At 46.0% G+C, this 25,160-nt stretch overlaps 1 protein-coding gene across 1 annotated transcript in view; it reads left to right on the plus strand.

The window, feature by feature from the left end:
- LOC308311832 (potassium channel, voltage gated eag related subfamily H, member 7) overlaps nucleotides 1-25,160 on the plus strand; it is a gene marked incomplete at both ends in the record, with an annotated part of 128,046 nt that overhangs the window by 87,723 nt on the left and 15,163 nt on the right. Inside the window, 8 exons of the mRNA XM_080758608.1 lie at nucleotides 660-883; nucleotides 7,250-7,492; nucleotides 8,094-8,276; nucleotides 16,279-16,510; nucleotides 17,352-17,519; nucleotides 18,113-18,312; nucleotides 23,967-24,065; nucleotides 24,716-24,869. Coding sequence (XP_080614734.1) covers nucleotides 660-883; nucleotides 7,250-7,492; nucleotides 8,094-8,276; nucleotides 16,279-16,510; nucleotides 17,352-17,519; nucleotides 18,113-18,312; nucleotides 23,967-24,065; nucleotides 24,716-24,869 — 1,503 coding nt within the window. The remainder of the gene's footprint in view (nucleotides 1-659; nucleotides 884-7,249; nucleotides 7,493-8,093; nucleotides 8,277-16,278; nucleotides 16,511-17,351; nucleotides 17,520-18,112; nucleotides 18,313-23,966; nucleotides 24,066-24,715; nucleotides 24,870-25,160) is intronic.

Genomic DNA, 25,160 nt, shown 5'->3' on the forward strand with positions numbered 1-25,160 from the left:
ATATATATATATATTCAAATACAATACATTTCTAACAGGCAATTGACCTTTTTACCAATAAACTAATATTAAAGAAACTTCAGTGTTATTTTGTTTACCCGGACAGCGCTGGTTGGCAGGTTTCACTACACTTTTAGATCCACATGCTTGTGCCAGCATGGATGATTACATTTATTTATCTAGCCTCTTGCCATGATTGTTTGAACATGACATCATGGGCCGCTATGCTCCATAACAGGCTTGATAAGCCCCTAACGTATTGATAACGGGTACTCAATAAGCTTGTTATCGGATTTTATCGGGTATCGGTTATCGAGCTCCATCCCTACTAAAGAGGTCCTTTGTCCACCAGTCGACTTCGAGGCTTAAGCAGGAGTTGTACTAGTAGCCACGGGGTAATCTAAGCGGTGGACATTGCTCTTGTCTTCATGTCTTTATGTATGTAATATTGTCTTGTTCTTTGTGTTTATGTCAAATGTGCGTATAATATGTGTTCTGCATACTTGGCTGCTGAGTTGCAAGACGCATTTCAGTGTGAACTGACAATAAAGTACTATATCATATCATTATCATATCACCATCACTATCTCTCTCTCTCTCTCTCTCTGTCTCTCTGTCTCTCTCTCTCTCTCTCTGTGTCCCTCTCTCCCCCCCCCCAGGTCCTCTGAACCAGATCCGTTCCAGTCTCCTGGGGTCCACGTCGGACTCCAACCTGAACCGCTACAGCACCATCAACAGGATCCCTCTGATCACGCTCAGCTTCTCCGAGGCCAACAACGACAGCCGGAAGTGCCCCTCGCCGCCCGCCTCCGAGAAGGCCATCGTGGCCCCCACGGTCAAGGAGCACGCACGCACGCACTGTGTCACGGACAAGGTCACGCAGGTGAGAGACACACGCACTGCGGCACATTGGAACACGCACACGCTCTTTACCTCTCGTCAGAAGCTTTTACATGCAGGCGGCAGGCAGCGTCGCGGCACAAAGGCACAGGAAATGTGGAATGGGCAGAAAATCCACTGAGGACAGCGATCCTGGAGACCGACTTATGGAGGTTTGAAAATCCTCCTTTCAACTGGTTTGCACTATGATTATATTTGCAATCCCATAGTTGGAACGGTGGGGCGTTGCTATGGATATATATATATTGCTATATGTATATACGGACCTGGGAAATTACGCCATACTGTAGCAGACCTGCGTGCGTGCGTGCGTAATGACTGATATATCACTATTGAATTCCGATGGCTCTCCACTCTGACTGAGTACACTCACTCTCTCACTCACTCGTGTGTGTGTGTGTGTGTGTGTGTGTGTGTGTGTGTGTGTGTGTGTGTGTGTGTGTGTGTGTGTTGGCGGAGGCTGATCAGTCAGATGAGATGGATTCAACAACGCAGTCTAATCTAACCCGTTAGAAACGGGAAAACACCTGTGACAATTTACATATATATATATATATATTATATTATATATACAATCTATACATTTAAAAATAAATCACACCCGCGTGAAGTGAGGGGCGCTCTTATCCTCAACATTGAGGACAAAGAAAATGGACAAAACAAACATTAAACTCTGTCCATTGTCAATGGCGTTTGTTTAAGGAAACACAAACATTAAACTCTGTCCATTGTCAATGGTGTTTGTTTAAGGAAACACAAACATTAAACTCTGTCCATTGTCAATGGCGTTTTTAATGTTTGTTTAAGGAAACACAAACATTAAACCTGTAAATATACGAAAAAATGTAACTCAATTATGTCATTCTGAGGGTCCTGGAACAAGATATTTTGATTATACACGATCAACAGTTTTAATTCTTCCTTACTACTTGATTCTGTTGGAGGACACTACAACTAGAATACTATTGACTATTATCAATGCAAGCTCCCAAAGTTTCAACCAGTTCCTCTTCCATTCCAAATAGTCACCATTGCTGTTTAAGAAATTAAACAGCAATGGTATCTCTCTCTCGCTCTCTCTCTATGATGACTAAGACTAAATATAAATACGATTTCGTCAACAAATAAAAAGTAGACTGACTAAAATGTTAGGAAGGGACTAGTAGAAAAGAGATACAGTACGAGTAATTTTACATTTGGTTGCATGCTGAAAATAGCCGATCTACAAGCTTGCGCTGCGACGCGTTGTGAGCTTGTAGATCAGCAAGTGAAAAATCAGCCATTATGACGGCATCAAGGCCCGCCAAAAGCAACTGTAGATTTAGTCAACTAAATTCCTATGATATTTAGTCGACTAAAACTAGACTATATACTAAGACATTCCAGGTGAAGGTAAAACGTGACTAAAACTAAATGAAAACTATTCAAGAGACTAAAACTAAAATCTAATTTTGCTGCCAAAAACAACACTGGAGGACGGTCTAACCACGAGGCCACTGAGCTGCTCTGTATCGACTGCTTTGGTAACAACACCTTAAATGAACTCAGATTGTGGAGCGGAGCCAGATGGTGTGACACTCCCATGGATTGTGGAGTGGAGCCTGATTGATTGTGGACCGGAGCCAGATGAATTGACACTCCCATGGATTGTGGAGTGGAGCCAGATGTTTTGACACTAGCGACACAGAGTGCAGGCTGCCTCATCCCATCTCATTCTCCAAAACTCAGCCCATTACGATGTCCTTCATCTACATCAATTACCTTCACGGACAAGCACACGCTTAATAGCCTATAGGATTAATGGATCTAATCTCTCATAGAGACCTATAGGTAACCTAGGGATCCATCCATCTTCAACCGTTTATCCGTGGCCGGGTCGCGGGGGCAACAGCTCCACCAGAACATTGTCCTCTGTACTCTGATAACTACAGAACATTGTCCTCTGTACTCTGATAACTACAGAACATTGTCCTCTGTACTCTGCTTAATTTCTTGTTCTCTCATGGTTGCGGTCGGAGAGAGAGGTTCATGTCTTCATTTCTTGTTCTCTCATGGTGGGGTCGGAGAGAGGTTCATGTCCAACGAGCTCATAAAATCACAGTGTGACAGAAGTAGGCCAGCAGCGTTTATAGCGAGGCTGCCAGTCCATTTGCATCCGTTGGCATTACCGTTAACTCCGTAGCAGCTATAGCTGCGGAAACCCGTACGGAACAACACTCAGGCTCTTATAAATTATATGACGCTCCAGCGCTCGGCGAGAGTCCACGTATACCACACAGCACCCACGGCACGGAAAGTAACCAAGTGCATTTACTTAAGTACTAGATTTTGAGGTATTTACTTGAGTGTTTCCATTTTCCAGTACTTGTACTTCTACTCCACTACATCTCAGAGGCAAATATTGTATACTTTTACTACCACTACATTCATTTGAAAACGTTAGTAGTTACTTTGAAGATTTTGATTATTATTAGAAAACATGTATACACATTATGAAATAGCAGATATTAGCAGTTATTTTCAAAATCTGAAAACTTGAAATGAGACATCATATTCTGCACAATGAGCAGTTTTTGTTTTCGTACTTCAAGTACATCCTGATGCCAATACCTGTGTACTTTTACTCAAGTAAGTTTTGAATATTACTTGTATTTCTACATTGCCGTATAGGCTATCATAGATACTTTTACTTGAGTAAAACATGCGAGTACTCTTTCCACCACTGTGAGCTGGACACGGCATAAAGCTTTGCACTCGTGCGAACCCGAGCCAAGGTTGGAGCGAGAGACCTCTTTTATCCCTCCGTTCCCTAGAGAGAGAGAGAGAGGGGGGGGGGTGGGGAGAGAGAGTTAATTTGTACCGAGGTGCAGATAGCTACAGTAGGTAGAGCGCGTTAAATAATTAAGGCGGGATCTTTTATTTAGAAACGGATTGGCCGCGACATGTTAAGCCCTGAGCTGTCATTCTGCCAACCCTGGCAATGCTCCCACCGCCCCGGCCTGGCTGGGGGGGTCCCGAGGGGCGGGGGTCCCAAGGGGAGCGCGGCCACACAGCAGCAGCCAGGGAGCCATGAAAAGTAACTAAGCAGTCTTTCTGACCGATTTTGAGATTTTTAAGTTGATTTTCTTTGCCCATGAAGTCCTGAGAAAGTTCCCCTTGCATGACTTTGTCTACATTTTCTATTGAAATCATCTCTGTTTTTTTAAATATGATTTTAGGCATAGTTGCGAATGCAGTGAGCACTTACTATGAGACCTAGCAAATCATGTCTGTCTGTGTGTGTGTCTGTCTGTCTGTCTGTCTGTCTGTCTGTCCCGCTATCCAAATATGGAGTGTGTTGCATCAGCAATCACTCAGCTCCATATATGGGCACAAAAGGGGCCAGGTCCACTCAGCTCCATATATGGGCACAAAAGGGGCCAGGTCCACATATACAGTAACAGCGGGACAGACACACAGACAGACAGACATGATCTGCAGGGTCTCAGCTGCGTTTGCTTCCCGCGTTTGCGCGTCTTACTGGTTATACCTACTAGGTCTGGTCTTTTTCGGTCCAAACTGACCGCCGTCACTCTTTCTCCCCCGCAAGCAGTGGAGTTCACACCTCCCTCCCGGCTGAAGACAGGCATTGTTCAAGCTAATGGCTCATTTGCATTCCAACTACTTCCACATGTATAGGCAAAATTACGAATGTACTCACAACATCAACATTTAGACTGAATGTTGTTTTAGAGGTTATATTTGTTATATGCGGTTTGCAGATAGAAATAACAATGTCTGGTGGTGATGATGAAAAGTTAATAAATTATCCTGATGGTTCGGAACTTCGGAGGGCACGCTAAAACCGGCATTATAGCCTGCTGCTGTGGATTAATTTGTTCCACAGCCTATTCTGGCATATAAATATCGCCAACCCTAATTTCCAAAAATCAAGTTTTCAGTTCTCACTACATGGTGTTTGTGATATGAAATGTAAGCTTACCCTAATCACAGTAAACATCATGTCTTCAGTCATTTTCAAGTTACTGTAGTCAGTAGGCCTACTAGTCAATAATTTTGAATAGAATCTGGAAAAAAAATGCTTTAGAATTCCGTGCTTTAGAAAATCATTTTTGGATTGAGAATAGAGTTTAATTGAACCGTGACCCCCAAGAATCAGAATCGAATCGTGTGACACCCACAGTCAACCTTACTACTACGTGTACTACTAGTACTTTGTAGAGAAAATGATGTACACTAAATTAATTTCAGCCTCTGTGGCGGGTAGTTATAAATATCATGACCAATGGCATTGCAATGAACATCAATGATGATTTTTAGAAGTACAGATTTATTTTAAAAAATAAATAATGAATTCATTAAACAGCATGGGCAGGGCATAGCAGGGCATTTTTAAACATTCCATGTGCTTCTCAACATTAGGTTTGGAATCTATGGAATACATTTCACAGCATGATGTGCGGCCTTTAGGGTAAACGTTATTTATAGAGACACGTTCCCCTGGAGCGGGCGGGGGGGGGGGGGGGGGTGCTGAACTTAACTCAGAGCGCAGCCTAACATTTCACTGCTTTCACTCGATGTGTGAACGGCTGACCGGCGTGCCCCATGGCTCTGTCCTCGGTCCAGCTGGTTGCGGGTTACAGTTCAGGACCCATTCAGGACGGGAACCGCTTTAGGTGTTTTAAGGATTATGCTATACTTTGGCTATTGAAAAACAGCAGATCTACCTGCAGGCATACTTAAGGCTCATACATAGTCTGGATTTTCGGTGGTGAGGGTGACGTACCGAAATGCAACATGACGTCACAAGTCGCGGTGAAGAGCAAACCACCGCCACCGCCTAAAACCCTTCTCTCTGTTTTTACTCAGCACCGCTCAACGTTATTTCCCTCTGGCAGACGGTATAAAGTACCAAAAGCTAACCGTAACATCTTTAAAAATTCCTTCATCCCTAATGCCATTAAGACACTAAATGGTACCATGTCTCGCTAGATTTGTTTTTAATATTTGCCACTGTTGTCCTGCATTTTTGCCATGAAGATAATTGTGTAAGTGTTGTTGTTACTGTTGTTGTTGCTGTTTGTTTTGCTTTACTGTTGTTGAGACCGAAGACAAATTCCCACACGTGGACAACAATACATTAAACTAACTAACATCTTTAAATACCCCCTGCCCCTCTGTCTCTCCCCCCCTGCCCCTCTGTCTCTCCTCCCTGCCCCTCTGTCTCTCCCCCCTGCCCCTCTGTCTCTCCCCCCTGCCCCTCTGTCTCTCCCCCCCTGCCCCTCTGTCTCTCCCCCTTGCCCCTCTGTCTCTCCTCCCCTGCCCCTCTGTCTCTCCTCCCCTGCCCCTCTGTCTCTGCCCCCCTGCCCCTCTGTCTCTCCCCCCTGCCCCTCTGTCTCTCCCCCCTGCCCCTCTGTCTCTCCCCCCCTGCCCCTCTGTCTCTCCCCCCTGCCCCTCTGTCTCTCCCCCCCTGCCCCTCTGTCTCTCCCCTGCCCCTCTGTCTCTCCCCCCCTGCCCCTCTGTCTCTCCCCTGCCCCTCTGTCTCTCCCCCCCTGCCCCTCTGTCTCTCCCCCCCTGCCCCTCTGTCTCTCCTCCCCTGCCCCTCTGTCTCTCCCCCCCTGCCCCTCTGTCTCTCCCCCCCTGCCCCTCTGTCTCTCCCCTGCCCCTCTGTCTCTCCCCCCCTGCCCCTCTGTCTCTCCCCCCCTGCCCCTCTGTCTCTCCCCCCCTGCCCCTCTGTCTCTCCCCCCCTGCCCCTCTGTCTCTCCCCTGCCCCTCTGTCTCTCCCCCCCTGCCCCTCTGTCTCTCCCCCCCTGCCCCTCTGTCTCTCCCCCCCTGCCCCTCTGTCTCTCCCCCCCTGCCCCTCTGTCTCTCCCCCCTGCCCCTCTGTCTCTCCCCCCCTGCCCCTCTGTCTCTCCCCCCCTGCCCCTCTGTCTCTCCCCCCCTGCCCCTCTGTCTCTCCCCCCCTGCCCCTCTGTCTCTCCCCCCCTGCCCCTCTGTCTCTCCCCCCCTGCCCCTCTGTCTCTGCCCCTCTGTCTCTCCCCCCCTGCCCCTCTGTCTCTCCCCCCTGCCCCTCTGTCTCTCCCCCCCTGCCCCTCTGTCTCTCCCCTGCCCCTCTGTCTCTCCCCCCCTGCCCCTCTGTCTCTCCCCCCCTGCCCCTCTGTCTCTCCCCCCTGCCCCTCTGTCTCTCCTCCCCTGCCCCTCTGTCTCTCCCCCCCTGCCCCTCTGTCTCTCCCCCCCTGCCCCTCTGTCTCTCCCCCCCTGCCCCTCTGTCTCTCCTCCCTGCCCCCTGCCCCTCTGTCTCTCCCCCCCCCCCCTGCCCCTCTGTCTCCCCCCCCCTGGCCCCCATCAGGTGCTGTCGCTGGGGGCAGACGTGCTGCCCGAGTACAAGCTCCAGACGCTGCGCATCGACCGCTGCACCATCCTCCACTACAGCCCGTTCAAGGCGGTGTGGGACTGGCTGATCCTGCTGCTGGTCATCTACACGGCCATCTTCACGCCCTACAGCGCCGCCTTCCTGCTCAACGACATCGAGGAGCAGCGGAGGCGCGAGTGCGGCTACTCCTGCTCGCCGCTCAACGTGGTCGACCTCATGGTCAGTGGCAGCGGACAGAAAAATATAATGCCAAAAAGATATATGTTTACAACACACTTTTCCCACTAGCGTTTATCGATAAATGATGATATAATTCACGCCAGCATTCTTTCCACTGTTCAGCTCATTATATTTTGAAGAGCCAAAAATCTAGACCGGATGTTGTGAACTTATGTTGGGTTGTGTGACGATGCTGTATCGTTCCAAGTTAGCCGCGGGGGGCTTCTTTAACATCTTTGCGCTGCGTGAGATGCCTTCTCCGTCTCCAACTGTGTTTACGCACCATTCGTCCGCCACATTGTTTGCTTCATTTCCTTTATCTGATGCGGGTTGCATTCCCACCTGCAGTGAATCGAAGTCAGGTGCGCTTGGAAGCGAAGTGAAACCCCTGTTTTTTTGGCGGAGTAGAATGCGGTTCTTTGATCCGCATCAGACTTCGATTGAGCCTTCACTCCTGCCAAACGAAGCGCACTTTCGGACAATATGCAGCAGTATTTGTCTTAATCGCAGTACAGCATTCTGGTGTGAATGCGACATACATGTTAAAGGTCTGTTGACATGAAGAAAATAGGTTTTTGTAATTGTTCTTATTTTCTTTCAGGTGGACATCATGTTCATCGTGGACATCCTGATCAACTTCCGCACCACCTACGTGAACGTGAACGAGGAGGTGGTCAGCGACCCGGGGAAGATCGCCGTCTACTACTTCAAGGGCTGGTTCCTCATCGACATGGTGGCGGCCATCCCCTTCGACCTGCTCATCTTCGGCTCCGGCTCGGACGAGGTAAGGGCTGGTTCCTCATCGACATGGTGGCGGCCATCCCCTTTGACCTGCTCATCTTGGGCTCGGACGAGCTTCGGAGCATTAGCACGCTCATACGATACGGCAGCCGCCATGTTCGTCTCAACATTTTAGTCAGGCTTGTGGTTAAAACTATTTTAGCGCCTGCTAGGTGGCAGCAAAGTGTAGCTAACCTTTTGTCAGGTGGTCCAGTGATTTTTCCAGTGCCCACTGCGCTGCCCACTGCCCTGCTCTGCCCACTGCTCTGCCCATGCACTGCGCTGCCTCTTCTCCACAGCTGTGCTCCACAGCGCCACCCCCCTGGGCCACGGCAGGCCGTCTGTGCTCTCTCTCCAGCGTTTTATTTACGGCGGCGGGCCGTGCGTGTTGTTCGTCTCCTGAAGCGTTTCAGACCCGCTAACCCGATCTGACGGCGGCCTGTCACATCTGCTCTCTCACCCCCCCCCCCTTCCCCCCGACCCCCACCCCCTCGCTCGCTTGGCTCTGCTTTCAACAGAGCCAGACTGGAGAGAGCGGCCCCCGGAGCTCTCCTCCTCCTACTCCCAATCATATTCATGGCGGGAACCCCTTTTGGTGTTTTAAGCATTATGTTGTACTTTAGCGAGTGCCTCGCTTCGAGCTTGTAGATCTGCTATTTGTTTTTAAATCACACCCGTGTGAACTGAGTGGTGCATCTCCCCTCCCCCCTCCTCTCTCTCTCCCTCTCTCTCTCTCTCTCTCTCTCTAGACCAGAGCGGCCAATGCGTTCCTCCCAGTGTTGTTTTCGTCGACTAAAACTAAGACGAAAAATGTTCGTTGACTACCTTTTTTCACTGGCGAAAACTAAATTGAAACTAAATGAAAACTAAGCTATGGTAACTAAAATAAGACTCAATATATTGACAGTTTCGTCAACAAATAATACCTAGACTAAAATGTTAGGAAGGGACTAGTGGACAAGAGATCCAGTATAAATAAAAGACGAGTCATTTTACACTTGGTTGCATGCTGAAAACGGCCGATCTACAAGCTCACAACGCGTCACGCTGCGACGCGTTGTGAGCTTGTATCAGTGATATGAAAGATTAAAAACAGTTTTAAAATGCATGTTGTAGTTCCTTTTAAAGGATGTATTTATTCATCTTCGTGTCTCAGTCATGTGAGCTCACGCTCAGTGTTTTTGGGTGTGCGTTATTTTAGTACGGTTGTGTACGGGGTGTGGGGGGGAGGGGTACTATTTTTAAACATAGTCTCAAGGATCTGCGTTGCCTGGAAACCATCTTGAACAAGATAGTAAGAATTTGCTGATTTGCCAGCTTGAAAGATATCGTCTACAATAAGCTCACAACGCATTGTGAAATACCTTAAATAGCAGATCTGCTATTTTGACTGGTTTGGCTCACAGGACATAGACATAACATGTATATTTTACTGGTTTGGCTCACAGGACATGGACATAGCATGTATATTTTACTGGTTTGGCTCACAGGACATGGACATAGCATGTATATTTTACTGGTTTGGCTCACAGGACATGGACATAACATGTATCTTTGACTGGTTTGGCTCACAGGACATAGACATACCATGTATCTTTGACTGGTTTGGCTCACAGGACATAGACATAACATGTATCTTTGACTGGTTTGGCTCACAGGACATGGACATAGAATGTATCTTTGACTGGTTTGGCTCACAGGACATGGACATAGCATGTATCTTTGACTGGTTTGGCTCACAGGACATGGACATAGCATGTATCTTTGACTGGTTTGGCTCACAGGACATGGACATAGCATGTATCTTTGACTGGTTTGGCTCACAGGACATAGACATAACATGTATCTTTGACTGGTTTGGCTCACAGGACATGGACATAGCATGTATCTTTGACTGGTTTGGCTCACAGGACATGGACATAGCATGTATCTTTGACTGGTTTGGCTCACAGGACATGGACATAGCATGTATCTTTGACTGGTTTGGCTCACAGGACATGGACATAGCATGTATCTTTGACTGGTTTGGCTCACAGGACATGGACATAGCATGTATATTTTACTGGTTTGGCTCACAGGACATAGACATAACATGTATATTTGACTGGTTTGGCTCACAGGACATGGACATAACATGTATATTTTACTGGTTTGGCTCACAGGACATGGACATAACATGTATATTTGACTGGTTTGGCTCACAGGACATGGACATAACATGTATCTTTGACTGGTTTGGCTCACAGGACATGGACATAGCATGTATATTTTACTGGTTTGGCTCACAGGACATAGACATAACATGTATCTTTGACTGGTTTGGCTCACAGGACATGGACATAGCATGTATTATACATGCTATGTCCATGTCCTGTGAGCCAAACCAGTAAAATATACTAAGTATATTTTACTGGTTTGGCTCACAGGACATAGACATAACATGTATCTTTGACTGGTTTGGCTCACAGGACATGGACATAACATGTATCTTTGACTGGTTTGGCTCACAGGACATAGACATAACATGTATCTTTGACTGGTTTGGCTCACAGGACATGGACATAGCATGTATTATACATGCTATGTCCATGTCCTGTGAGCCAAACCAGTAAAATATACTAAGTATATTTTACTGGTTTGGCTCACAGGACATGGACATGGACTTACACTGGATCTCTTGTCCACTAGTCCCTTCCTAACATTTTACTCAACTTTTTTTTTGTTGATAAAACTGTCAATAAAAAAAGGTAGTCGACGAAAACAACACTGGTGAACACTGGACACACACACACGCACGCACGCAGACCGCGCACGCACACACCTGTCAGAGACGTAAAAGACGGTCGAGGAGGAGACCCGCGTTGCGGTGTGATGATTTCCCAACGGACGCCAACCTTAATTGTCAGGCTCCAGAGAGAGAGGAGAGTGTGGGTGTGTGTGTGTGTGTGTGTGTGTGTGTGTGTGTGTGTGTGTGTGTGTGTGTGTGTCTAGCAGCTGCACTAATCGACGAGGATGTTGTAGCTGTGCTGCGTTGTGTTGCGATCCCTGTGTGTGTGTGTGTGTGTGTGTGTGTGTGTGTGTGTGTGTGTGTGTGTGTGTGTGCGTGTGAGTGAGTGCATGGCAAGCATGTGTGTGTTTGTGCGTGCGCACGCGTGAGTATGTGAGCTCTGTCAAAGGTTCCTCCACTCAGTGACTCTCTCTTGCTCTCTCTCTCTCTCTCTCTCTCTCTCTCTTGAGAAGCCATGTATCCTTCTGCTATTAGTTATCTCCCCTCGTGTGTGTGTGTGTGTGTGTGTGTGTGTGTGTGTGTGTGTGTGTGTGTGTGTGTGTGTGTGTGTGTGTGTGTGTGTGTGTGTGTGTGTGTGTGTGTGTGTGTGTCATTCTCTCTCTCTCTCCCCCCGTCCTTTCATGTGCTCATTTGCATGTGTCAATCTGCTCTGCCAGAAGCCTCGCTCCGTCTGCCAGCAGCCCTGAGTTCATCTTTCAGAGCTTTCACAGTCAGCCCGCAAACACCCCTGTCAGACCACAACAGAACCACAGCCTATCTAAACAGATCAACACACAGACACAAAGAACAAACGCCAAACAAACTACACAATATAAGAAAACGTTACAAATGGAAGGAACATAGCGCAGAAGCCTTCCAAAATGCTATTAGACAAAAACAAGTCCAATCACAACTGGACCAGTTCCTAGAAAAAACCTTTGAAGAAAACAGTGAAAGTGTAAACAGGGCAGTAGAAGGCCTCAATTATATATTCGAACTTACAGCCTCACTAGCAAACCTAAAAGTATCAAACAAGAAAGCCAGAAAAAATGTTGAGAATGACAAATGGTACGATAATGACTGCAAGAATCTCAGGAAAAAATTAAGGAAACTATCAAACCAAAAACACAGAGACCCAGACAACCACAACACACGTCTCCAATATGGGGAAACACTGAAACAATACAAGAACACAGTAAGAGAAAAAAGAGACCAACACGTTAGAAACCAATTGCAAGACATTGAGGACTCCATACAGACAAACAGCTTCTGGGAAAACTGGAACAGACTTAATAAGCTAAAACAGGACGAATTACCCATCCAAAATGGAGATGTATGGGTAAATCATTTTTCGAGCCTCTTCGGCCCAATCGAGAAGAACAAAGAACAAAAACAAATAAAAGATAAACTACAAAACCTAGAGTCAGCCATAAAAGACTACCAGAATCCACTAGATTCCCAAATCAACCTAAAAGAACTACAAGACAAAATAAAAACACTTAAAACCAAGAAGGCCTGTGGGGCAGACGGAATTCTAAATGAAATGATAAAATTCACCGACCTCAAATTCCAACTGGCCATATTAAAACTCCTAAATATTGTGCTCAGTTCTGGGATTTTCCCCAGCACATGGAATCAAGGGCTGATAACGCCACTCCACAAAACTGGAGACAAATATGACCCAAATAACTACCGCGGGATTTGTGTAAACAGCAACCTCGGAAAAATCCTCTGCATGATCCTCAACCACAGAATTCTAAATTTCCTCACAGAAAGCAACGTCCTGAGCAAATCACAAATTGGCTTTCTACCAAAATATCGCACAACAGACCACATTTACACTCTCAACACCCTAATTGACAACCAAATAAACAAAAACAAAAGCAAAATTTTCTCCTGCTTTGTCGACTTCAAAAAAGCATTCGATTCAATTTGGCATGAGGGTCTGATGTACAAACTGTTGGAAAGTGGCATTGGGGGAAAAACCTATGACATCATAAAATCAATGTACACCAACAACAAATGCGCAGTTAGAATAGGCGAAAAGCACACAGACTTTTTCCCCCAGAGCCGTGGTGTTAGACAGGGATGCAGCCTGAGTCCAACACTCTTCAACATATATATCAACGAATTAGCAAAAACGTTAGAACAGTCTACAGCGCCAGGCATCCCCTTGGCAAACACAGAAATCAAATGCTTACTTTACGCAGATGACCTGCTGCTGCTGTCCCCAACCAAGGAAGGACTACAGCAGCAACTTGATCTCCTACACAAATTCTCCCAGACATGGGCCCTGACAGTGAACCTAACCAAGACTAAAATCATGATATTTCAAAAAAGGCCCAGCCGCCAAAACCACCAATTTTTCCTAAATACAATCCCACTAGAACAAACTAAAAACTATACCTACCTTGGCCTAAACATCAGCAGCACAGGGAACTACAACCAAGCTGTAAAGGACCTGAGAGACAAGGCAAGAAGGGCATTCTATGCCATCAAAAGAAACATCAAAATAGACATCCCAATTAAAACCTGGCTTAAAATACTGGACTCGGTGATAGAACCAATTTCCCTCTATGGTTGCGAGATCTGGGGACCATTAGCAAACCATGACCTGGAAAAATGGGATAAACACCAAACCGAGACCCTACACACAGAATTCTGCAAATCCATTCTCCGTACCCAGCGAAAAACACCAAACAATGCATGCAGGGCAGAATTAGGACGATACCCACTCATAATCAAAATAAAAAAGAGAGCACTTAAGTTCTACAACCACCTAAAAGAAAGTGACCTAGATGCACTCCATAACAAGGCACTCACACACAGTGAAACTCTAGAGAGATGCCCCCTCAGCCAGCTAGCCCTGGAACTCCGGGCACAAACACAAACAGAGCCACGAGATAGAAAACCCATTGGACTAAACCAAATTATAAAACAGCAAAGGGAAAACTATCTGACACATTGGAAAGAAGCAACACAAAAGCAGAGTAAACTAGAATGCTATCTGGCCCTAAACAGAGAATACACAGTGGCAGAATACCTGAGCACCGTGACCGACCCAAAACAAAGGAAAATCTTAACTAGGTACAGACTCAGTGAGCACAGTCTCGCGATCGAGAAAGGCCGTCATAGGCAGACCTGTATCCCGAGAGAAGACAGACTATGCACCCACTGCACACTAAACGAAGTGGAAACCGAGCTACACTTCCTAACCATCTGCCCATTGTACCAAGACATCAGAGACACATACTTCCCACAGATTACAACCACACACGGAGATTTTGAAAACATGACCAATGACAAAAAACTCCCATATCTGCTGGGCGAAGTACAACAATGTGCAAACACAGCAGCAAGATTTGTGAGTTGCTGTGATGGGAGAAGGATATCAAATGGAACACAACCACCCTAAAGACTAATAATTGTGTATATTCCTGCACTATACCTGCATCGAGTTATCTTGGTACACAGAAGTTGATCTATTGAAGATTCTGACCTTCAAAGTACATAATTTTTGTTTTGATTGTATTGCTGTATTGTTGTATTGTTCTTTCTGCTTTGGCAATGTAAACGTATGTTTTCTCATGCCAATAAAGCCCTTTGAATTGAATTGAATTGAATTGAGTGACACTCTGACACGCCAGACGTGTTTGTTTGCGCCTTAGATCAGGTAGCTGTCTGGAGAGGACCACACACAGCGCTGTGAATAACATGTCATCACAAACATGATATCTCCTGTTCACAGGCGGTTGCGTCTCTCTCTCTCTCTCTCTCTCTCTCTCTCTCAAAACGAGCACTTACTTCACCCTGAGGACGATTCTACAAATGTCTTCTAAATCCTGACAGTTTTCTGAAAAACTCCATGTTTCTTGTCAGTCGTTCTCATACACCAAAAATATATATATTTAATTGGCCCGCCGACCCCCCTCTGAAAATGTTGTTCCAAGGACCCAGAAGCAAATATTTGAGTTAAAAATGTTCACTCTGAAAGGAAATATATTCAAAGATTGAATTGTGCCCCATTTTCAGATGTTCAGCTTGTGTGCCCAAGACGTCCACAGACGTCCTGGGAATTACCCGTATGGGGTGCCCAAGACGTTTGTGGACGTTTTTTTTATTTTTTTTATAAATATAATTATAATTTTGAGCGATGGAAATAAGCAAATTAACACAACACCCCATAGCCCCATTCAATTCAATGCAATTCATTTAGGGCTTATGGTAGGGGAAATAGCCAATAAGGAGCTTTTGCACAAAATAACACCTGGACCTCTTTGGTGGGGACGTAACAACTACAAAGAAAGGTAAGAAAGCCTTTTAGTATGGAATTCTCCTTTAACTCAGTTGTCAGGCTCAGTGGCTCTTCTTGGACAGCTCCACACATACACAGCTGTCTCCTGTTGAAGTTATTAGGCCAGGCTTCTGAGACAGAGAGAGAGAGAGAGAGGCTTCTTATCATAGAGTAGTAACTTTTCAGTATTACCCGTATTGCCTCCAAGATTATCGGACTTCCCACACCAACACTTTCTGATATGAACAATAATGCCATCACACGGCTAGCACTCTCAATATCACGTGACACTGATCATCCTCTGTATCGCTTCTTCAACCTCATGCCATCAGGACAAAGATACAGAACCTTACCCTGGAAAAAGGTTCGTTTCAGTAGGAGTTTTGTCCCCTCAGCCATCGCGGCATTAAACAAACTGCCCCGCCGATAGGATGGTTTCTGTACACAGTGGGGAACTCATGTTTTGTTTTGTATTGTCTTGGTGTTATGTTGTTTCTGTACTATGTGCTGTTTTTTGTTGTTGGTGTTGAACAGACCTGTGAAAATGAATATCCTTCGGGACAATAAAGATTATTATTATTATTATTATTATAAAAGGATAGAGACCGAACCGGAGCTACAGCCCCGCCCCCCCGCTATTCATTTCAGTGGAAGTTGCTCAGTGGCGTTTTGAAGAACCACATTGAACTTCCCCATTTGGACACCAAACAGTTATAAAAGCAGCCTTTACGACGGCATCAAGGCCCGACAAAATACATTTTATTCGACTAAATCAACTGTAGATTTAGTCGACTAAAATATTATGATATTTAGTCGACTAAAACTAGATGAAGTTTCATTCCAAACACTATGACTAGAAACTAAAATAGAAATTTGCTGCAAAAAAAACAACACTGTTTTCAAATCTGTCTGTGATCTCGCCCCACCCTTTTGCCTCCATCCCAGACCACCACCCTGATTGGCCTGCTGAAGACGGCCCGCCTGCTGCGATTGGTCCGCGTGGCTCGTAAACTGGACCGCTACTCCGAGTACGGCGCGGCCGTCCTGATGCTGCTGATGTGCATCTTCGCGCTCATCGCCCATTGGCTGGCCTGCATCTGGTACGCCATCGGGAACGTCGAGAAGCCCTACCTGGAGCACAAGATTGGCTGGCTGGACAACCTGGGCGTGTCCATAGGTGATTGACAGTGTTTAATTGGCTGGCTGGGACAACCTGGGCGTGTCCATAGGTGATTGACGTTTAGATTGGCTGGCTCTGACATTCTGGGCGTGTCCATAGGTGATTGACGTTTTGATTGGCTGGCTGGGACAACCTGGGCGTGTCCATATAGGTGATTGACGTTTTGATTGGCTGGCTGGGACAACCTGGGCGTGTCCATAGGTGATTGACGTTTTGATTGGCTGGCTGGGACAACCTGGGCGTGTCCATAGGTGATTGACGTTTTGATTGGCTGGATGGGACAACCTGGGCGTGTCCATATAGGTGATTGATGTTTAGGCCAGTGGTTCCCAAACTTTGGGAACCACTTTTTAATGGCATTTCTATCTCTAAGACCCCCAATTTATATTGTAAAATCACTGTTTAACTCTGAGAGTGTACAAATGGTTCCAAACTATCAAATTCGGCCATAGCCACTTGCCCAAATGTGCTGCCCTCGTCACATTTGTAATGACAGCTATGGCTGTTTTCAGCCCAACATGTGTTTTTTGTCGTGCAAAACTCCCTGACTCTGTTTGACCATAATGGAACGGAGCCTTCATTAGCATCATTAACACTGACTCTGTTTGACCAGAATGGAACAGAGCCTTCATTAAAAAATAATTCAAGATTTAAATTAGAATATAGCAAATTCCGAGCTTATAGATCGGCTATTTTTGCTACGACAGTAATATATGGCCCTCTAGGGAGTGAGTGTGGCAATACAGTGGCCCTCTCCACCGCCAATGTTGCTCACCCCTGAACTACAGCGACCCCAGCTCCGGCCCCTCCATCATAACATGTTTTTTATTCCTCCCAGGGAAACGCTACAACTACAGCGACCCCAGCTCCGGCCCCTCCATCAAGGACAAGTACGTGACGGCGCTGTACTTCACCTTCAGCAGTCTGACCAGCGTGGGCTTTGGGAACGTCTCGCCCAACACCAACTCCGAGAAGATCTTCTCCATCTGCGTCATGCTCATCGGCTGTGAGTGACCGCTGACTGACCAGCAGGGAGCGCTGTCGGACCACTCCGCTCTATAACAGACCGATGGCTAATCAAAGGCTTGAGCACCAGCTGCGCGGCTGTGCCCTGCTTGATTTACCGTGGCAATACTGCAATTTAGAACTACTTCGTTACAAGTAAAAGTACATAATTGAAAATAGCCGAAATGTATAGGGTTGAAGTGGTTAATGTATGTTAAAATCTCCAAAGTAACTAGTAACTAAAGTTTTCAAATAATTGCACTGAAGTAAAAATAAAAATGTTGGCTCCGAGATGTAGTGGAGTAGAAGTAAAAGTACTGGAAATTGGAAATGCTCAAGTAAAGTACAAACACCTCAAAATTGTACTTATAAGTACAGTACTGCTAAGTAAAAGTACTTAGTTGTGGACTCTAGCTACGAGCTACTTGGCTACAGTGCATGGCATTTCTTTCATAATTAGACATCCACAGAGTCCTGTGTTAGCTCGACACTCCTAAACCCCTCCAAATCTGCTTAGCCAGGAGTAGCTGATCGCCCCCCTGGCAGGAAGCACAATTTCACACCTCTCATGTAACCCCCCCCCCCCCCCCTCAGCTCTCATGTACGCCAGCATCTTCGGCAACGTGTCGGCCATCATCCAGCGGCTGTACTCGGGCACGGCGCGCTACCACCTGCAGATGCTGCGCGTCAAGGAGTTCATCCGCTTCCACCAGATCCCCAACCCGCTGCGGCAGCGGCTGGAGGAATACTTCCAACACGCCTGGACCTACACCAACGGCATCGACATGAACATGGTACGTACCTCTAACACGCCAGGAGCTACACCAACGGCTTCGACATGAACATGGTACGTACCGCCAAAACACGCCAGGAGCTACACCAACGCCATCGACATGAACATGGTACGTACCGCCAACACGCCAGGAGCTACACCGACGTCATCGACATGAACACGGTACGTACCGCCAACACGCCAGGAGCTACACCGACGGCTTCGACATGAACATGGTACGTACCGCCAACACGCCAGGAGCTACACCAACGGCATCGATATGAACATGGTACGTACCGCCAACACGCCAGGAGCTACACCAACGGCATCGACATGTACATGGTACGTACTACTAGTAGGAGGGAGGGGGGGGGGAGTAGTAAGCAAAAGGTTTGCCCTCGCGTCAGTGTGCCTGCAAAGTGGGGGGGGGGGAACCGGTGCGTGTGTCCGTGCGTTTGTGGGGGATGGGAGTTTGCCCGCATCTCTTTGGGGGGAGGGTGTTGTTCCGTACAGTGTAACATCAAACTAACCACAGTGTGTATGTGTTGCTGTTTTTTAACCCAAGACTGCTCTCTCCCATCTGTTGATTTCGTCTGTGCCATTTTTTGCCGAGCTGTAACAATCTTCTTCTTTCCCCTACGGTGTGACATACTGTTAGCCTTATGATCAACTGTCCCAACATTTGGCCATATTTAGCACCCGTTTCCAACGCCATGGATGCATTGAAAAGGGACAACATCACGTTTAATCAGAGCATCCAGTGCTCCATGCAGCCGAATACCCAATGTCTCCAAAACGTCACAGTGTAACGTCTCGCACTGGAGACGGTTGCGGTAGGTCAGACGAAGTCCACTGCAGCATTCAATGCTCTGATTAAACATGATCTTTGTCCCTTTTGGACGCATCGGCGGCGTTCCAATCAGCTAACCGTAGCTAACCGTAGCCCACTAACTGAACAGAAGCCGGAGTCGCGGCATCGGAGAGCTCCGCTCCGCACTGCAGCGACCCCCGGCTTTCCTTCATGGCTCGATGCTGTGTCCATTCGTGGTACTTATATGAGTTTGTCTTTTCCATGTCTTGCCTCATGTCATACGGAATGACCCCCCCCTCTCCCCCCAACCACACCGGTAAGAACAGGAGGTACATGATGATGATGATGTGTTGAGCAGATAATCTGATGTTGATTTGATTAGAGGCCTGGTTCATAGCTGTATCTGATGCTAGTGCTGCCTGTCACACTGCAGTGTTTCCCCTACACACAACTAGCAGCGCTGTTGAAATTAAATGAAATGGTTTTGGTTTTTCCAGGTGCTTTGGAGGAAAAAAAGCGACTGGATTTGCTAACTACCTCTAGTTGCAAGCGACCGTAGTGCAAGTGGTTACCCATCATGGCAAGGACCCCCAAATTGACACTAGTTAGCCCTGCGGACCCCCCATTTGAAAAGATGTTCCAGGGACCAGTGATTCTCAACCCATTTAGTTTCAAGGACCCCCAGTTTGACGTGCATTAGTCTACGGATCCCCATTTAATGTGGGACCTCCAATTTATATTGTAAAATCATAATGTTAATTTAACTCTGAGAGTGTTCAAATTTGTACACTGTACAGTGTGAGTTGGCCTAGTTATAGCGCCACCGTGAGGCCGTTTTGAAAACTATGGGTCACAGGTTCTTCCTTGGCCAATATACCAATCTGTCCGACGGTGCCTGAGATTTGCTGCGGACGGACGGACGGACGGACGATGGGCAGAGATGAAAAATGTCATTAAGTTAATAACCTTTTAATGAACCTGTTGCTGGTGCCGCAAGTTAATTCTGGAAAGAAAAAACAAACCTAGTATAATTGTAAGAGTGAATGACCGCTAAGATATTCTGCGCAGCTCCGCTGCTACGACTCCATGCTAGGGGGAACACTGCTCTGTGAGATGTTGGAACGTTTCCTCAACGGTTTCAACACAACTGTCTTTTTCATTTTTACTCCCAGCAACGCATGCTGTTTGAGAGCATGCCTCCTCTAGTCCTCAGTGTCCTTCACAATTAATGTTCACGTATTCGCCAACTATGTTGGCTTATGATTGCTGCCAGTGGTGGGAGAAAAGAAACTACTCGCATTCTCTACTTAACCCATTTTCAGGACAGAATCCCTTTTGGTGTTATATGCAAAGCATTATGTTACACTGTAGCTATTGACTTAAGAAAAGAGGCCGCACAGCTCGTAGTCACGATGCTAGAAACTTTAATAAACCAACTTTTCGGCAAGCAGGTTATGATATACTTTAGCTAAAATTTGTGAAAATTTGGTCCAAATCTATATTCTTTTCACAGCAAACGGGCAAACACAAAATACATTTTGTAGAATCTGTTCTCAGGTCGAAATGGGGTTTAAGTAAATATATTTATAGTTCCTTTCCACCACTGAGCTTTTACTACACACACAGATACTGTATTCTAAAACAAGTATACTCTTTGGCCACGCTGTAGCTAGATTCACAGTTTCTGTGCAGTGCATGCCGGCTACAGTTCCAACTAAATTAGTACCACCGTCTGTCCTTCTGAGCACCAGATAGGCTTGGCATGAGGCACGCCCACACCCCTCACTTTGTTTTGCATGAACTCTGAATATCCCAAACTCAAATGCCAGGATATGTTATTGTTCACCGTGGTTGATGACAAAGAGAGAGTGAATCGTGCCTACCAGAGAGTTGTGGGCATGAGCTACGCTGGCACTGCCAGGCCTCCGTGGGCCGCGGGAGGCTGGCTACGCTGGCACTGCCAGGCTCCCTCTGTGGGCATCATGCTTGGCGATGGCGGCTATACATTTGCCAAATAATGCTGTTCAATCTCTCCTTTCCAAAACATCTTCTGAATCTAGTCTGTATGTTCTGTATTTGGATCGGCTCTAGCTCTGGTCCAAGGCCTCAAGCTAGGACTTCTCCTTTAAAGGGCCACTTCACCCCGTTTCGCAAACCAGATCTTGTATGTTTGACAAGAAACACGTTCCTCCATGTGTTTTGATGTGGGTAATGTGTTGATCAAACACAGTACAGTACAGTACAGTACAGTACAGTACAGTACAGTACAGTACAGTACAGTACAGTACAGTATGTCAAATCACTTCACCACTTTTCAACCTATCTTCATATAATTGGTCCTCACTAATGCTCATGATAAAATACCACCATTGTTTTGTGTCTCATCTGAAGCCGTCCACCAGTGACATCATCGTTAGGCAGATCTTTTTTTTTAATTAAAAATGCCCCCCACAGAGGCTGACATTTACACATATTAAAAATCTCTGGAGCAATTCTGAACAATTTTTAACCTATGACCTTTGACCTTTAAACCTGATTAAAGTAAGTAAAATAACTAAATAATATATGTTTTTTTGTGATCATTAGAATGTCTAGAAAATGTTTTATTGATTATTGTGAAAGATATCCCCCAAATGTAAATTATGAATTCATTATTATTATTTTTATAATTTTTATAAATGTGCATACAATTTGAAATTAATCCGGGTTTTACAGGGTTAAAGGGTCACTTCTCCCCTTTTGCAACCAGATCTTCTTTAAATGATGTTTGGGAGACAAACACTTTCCTGGGTTTTTATGTGGGTAATAATATGTGTTTTTAGATATTTCAGTATTTCAGAGTGTCCATGGGCTCCATGATGTCATGGCCACTGGGCTCACTTACTTCCTGGACTCAGTAAGACAGCCCCTCCCCCTATCCACAAGGAGGAGCAGTGGACCAAAGCATTATGGGAATTGCAGTCCAGGAAGGAAGTAAGCCATTGGAATCCATGGATTGGAATTCCCTCTATAAAAAAGGAATTGTTTCTATATGTTTAAAAAAATATATATAACTACTATGTAAGAAGTTATATAATATAACATAATATAATTTAATTGTATTTCTTTTGACATCTGCCTTTAACATTCAGTAGGCCTATAGGAGAAGGTTTCACCAAGGCTCTGTCACCAGCTCTCAGGAACGTTGGTAAAGAAACTGATGAAACTAAAAGAAAACGGAACACTTTTGTGTTTGGAGTTTCTTTGAGTGTCTTTCATTAATTTTGTGTTTTATAAAACGTGTCCTGTCTTGTTGTCTCCTGTCAGAACGTGACAAAACCCCCCGTCCAGATCCAATGACTAGTATCAATCTATGGACATTGATCGGTCTTATGTCGACTGCAACCATTTCCGTTTTGAGGAGAAGGAAAACAACACAGCTGGCAATGATAGTGTGCAAGTCGCCAGAACATGTGGTCAGGTTGACTCAACATGTGGTCAGGTTGACTCAAGCTTTTTGTCATTTTATTTTAACTTTAAAATACATTGCTCTGGTCGGTGGAGCTGCTGCTTTCGCTTTATTATTTTCATTAACATTAATATGAACAAACCTCAACCATATTGCATTCTTACACTGTACAATCCCGTTTCATATAATTACATAACGTATATTTAGAATGCATGTCTTTATAACGTGTATTTTAACCACATGAATCCCCCAGGCCGTATAGTACCTATTCTGGGGGCACACATTTGGCAAAATCTTCAGGGGTAGAGTGGCCGGATGGTAACCGCAAGGTTCCCAGTTCGAACCCGGGCTCCCCCAGAGTTAGTGTCCTTGTTCCTTGAGCAAGACACTGAACCCCTGATAGCTCCTGATGTGCTGGTTGGTGCCTTGTTTGGTTTCCGCCGCCATCGGTGCATGAATGTGTGAATGTAATGCACAATCTATGTAAAGCGCCTTGGATAAAGGCACTATATAAATGCACCATTTTCCATTGTACCATTTAAAATGGCACGGAGGGAGGGTCAACTAAGTATCCAGTAAGTGGGTTCATGTGGTGAATAATGTTCAGATCGAGTAAGCTAATAAAACACTGATTGACTCAGATTCTACAGTGTAGGTTTCATCACGTCCACCAATACCTCCTTTGACGCCTCCTTCCAAACTCTATACCACTTGTGCGAGGACGCGCTGTGATTGGCCCAGTAGCCGCTTTTGAGTGGCAGTCGGGGGGGGGGAAAACGCTCTCGCCGAGAACACGATTTACTATTCTCTACCACTGCAGAGCCATAGAGTAAGACAGAGTTGCGACATTGAGGGGTCAGAACACCGAGCGCTGTTCATGCAGCCTGGATGGAGAGGGACGAGCTGGAGGTTGGAAATACATTGTTTTCAACGAGGGGCGGCGCAAATATCAGCGATTTTAGGCAACGTGTGCAACATGACAACCGCTTTAAAGTATTGTACAGTGACAACTAAAGTCTCTGTAATGTTTGTTACTAAAACATGATCTAAAATAAAGGGATTTTAAGATCATTAAAGCTGGGCTGGGTTGCCCTGAGTCCAGTGCATTTCTGCCTATACTTCCCGTCCAGGACTTTGTCACTCTTCGCTCTGCTCTTCGCCAATATAAGTAAGAAGAGCCTCCATTGGACTGAGGCCTCCATGGAGTGAACGGAGTTGTCGTAACTCTGTATAACTATGGCTCCGGGGCCGCACAGGATGTGGGGCGTGGCTATATGAGCACAACCTGTATAGTGTTTGGAATGTCGCTCTGTACTTTGACCGCGACGCGCGTCACTTCCCAGTTTGAGCGTAACCGATGGTTTCATGTTTCGTGTGTGTGTGTGTGTGGCTCGCCTCTCTCTGTCGCCCCCTGCAGGTCCTGAAGGGTTTCCCCGAGTGCCTCCAGGCGGACATCTGCCTGCACCTCAACAAGAGCCTTCTGGAGGACTGCGCCGCCTTCCGAGGGGCCACCAAGGTACTGTAGACTTCAGTGGCGTGCACAGATAGACACCAGGGGGTGCTAGAGCGCCACCACCAAGGTACTGTTGATTTCCTCGACTAAAACTATACCACTGACGAAAACTAAATGAAAACGAAATGAAAACTGAGCTACGAGGTCCAAAACCAAGGCTAAATATCCTGACAATTTCTTCAACAAATAAAAACTAAAATGGTCGGAAGGGACTAGTGGACAAGAGATCCAGTAGCTAGTATGTAACAAGTCATTTTACATTTGGTTGCATGCTGAGAATCAGCCATTACGACGGCATCAAGGGCCCGCCAAAATACATTTTATACAACTGTAGATTTAGTCGACTAAAATATCATGCTATTAACCCATTTTGACCTGAGATCAGATTCTAAAACTTTCTTCTAAATCCTGACAGTTTTCTGAAAAAGCTATGTTTCTATGTCAGTCGTTCTTCGATTTTTCAGCTCTAAAAGCTCATAGCTTGTAGATCTGCTATTTTTCAATAGCTAAAGCATAACATAATGCCAACCCAAAATGGGTTAAGTCGACTAAAACTGGACTAGCACTAAAACATTCCAGGTGACTAAAATGTGAAAAAAAGAGACTTAAGTCACTATAAAACTAAAATCTAATAATTTTCTCCCCCCATGCAGGGCTGCCTGCGCGCGCTGGCCATGCGCTTCAAGACCACCCACGCCCCCCCCGGAGACACGCTGGTCCACTCGGGGGACGTGCTGACCGCCCTCTACTTCCTCTCACGGGGCTCCATCGAGATCCTCCGGGACGACGTCGTCTTGGCCATTCTGGGTGGGTGTAGGGGGGTGGGGGCATGCGTGCGTGAACGTGTGTGTGTGTGTGTGTGTGTGTGTGTGTGTGTGTGTGTGTGTGTGTGTGTGTGTGTGTGTGTGTGTGTGTGTGTGTGTGTGTGTGTGTGTGTGTGTGTGTGTGTGTGAATGTGCGTGCGTGCATGAATGGATGGGTGAGTGAGTGAGTGAGTGAATGACATTATTATCCCATTTTGACCTGAGATCAGATTCTAAACATGTCTGTTTGAAAAAGCTATGTCATTCTCAAACATTTTCATGTCAACGACCCCCA

This window comes from Protomyctophum bolini (assembly GCF_963924005.1).
Source record: "Protomyctophum bolini genome assembly, chromosome: 24".
NCBI lineage: Eukaryota > Metazoa > Chordata > Actinopteri > Myctophiformes > Myctophidae > Protomyctophum > Protomyctophum bolini.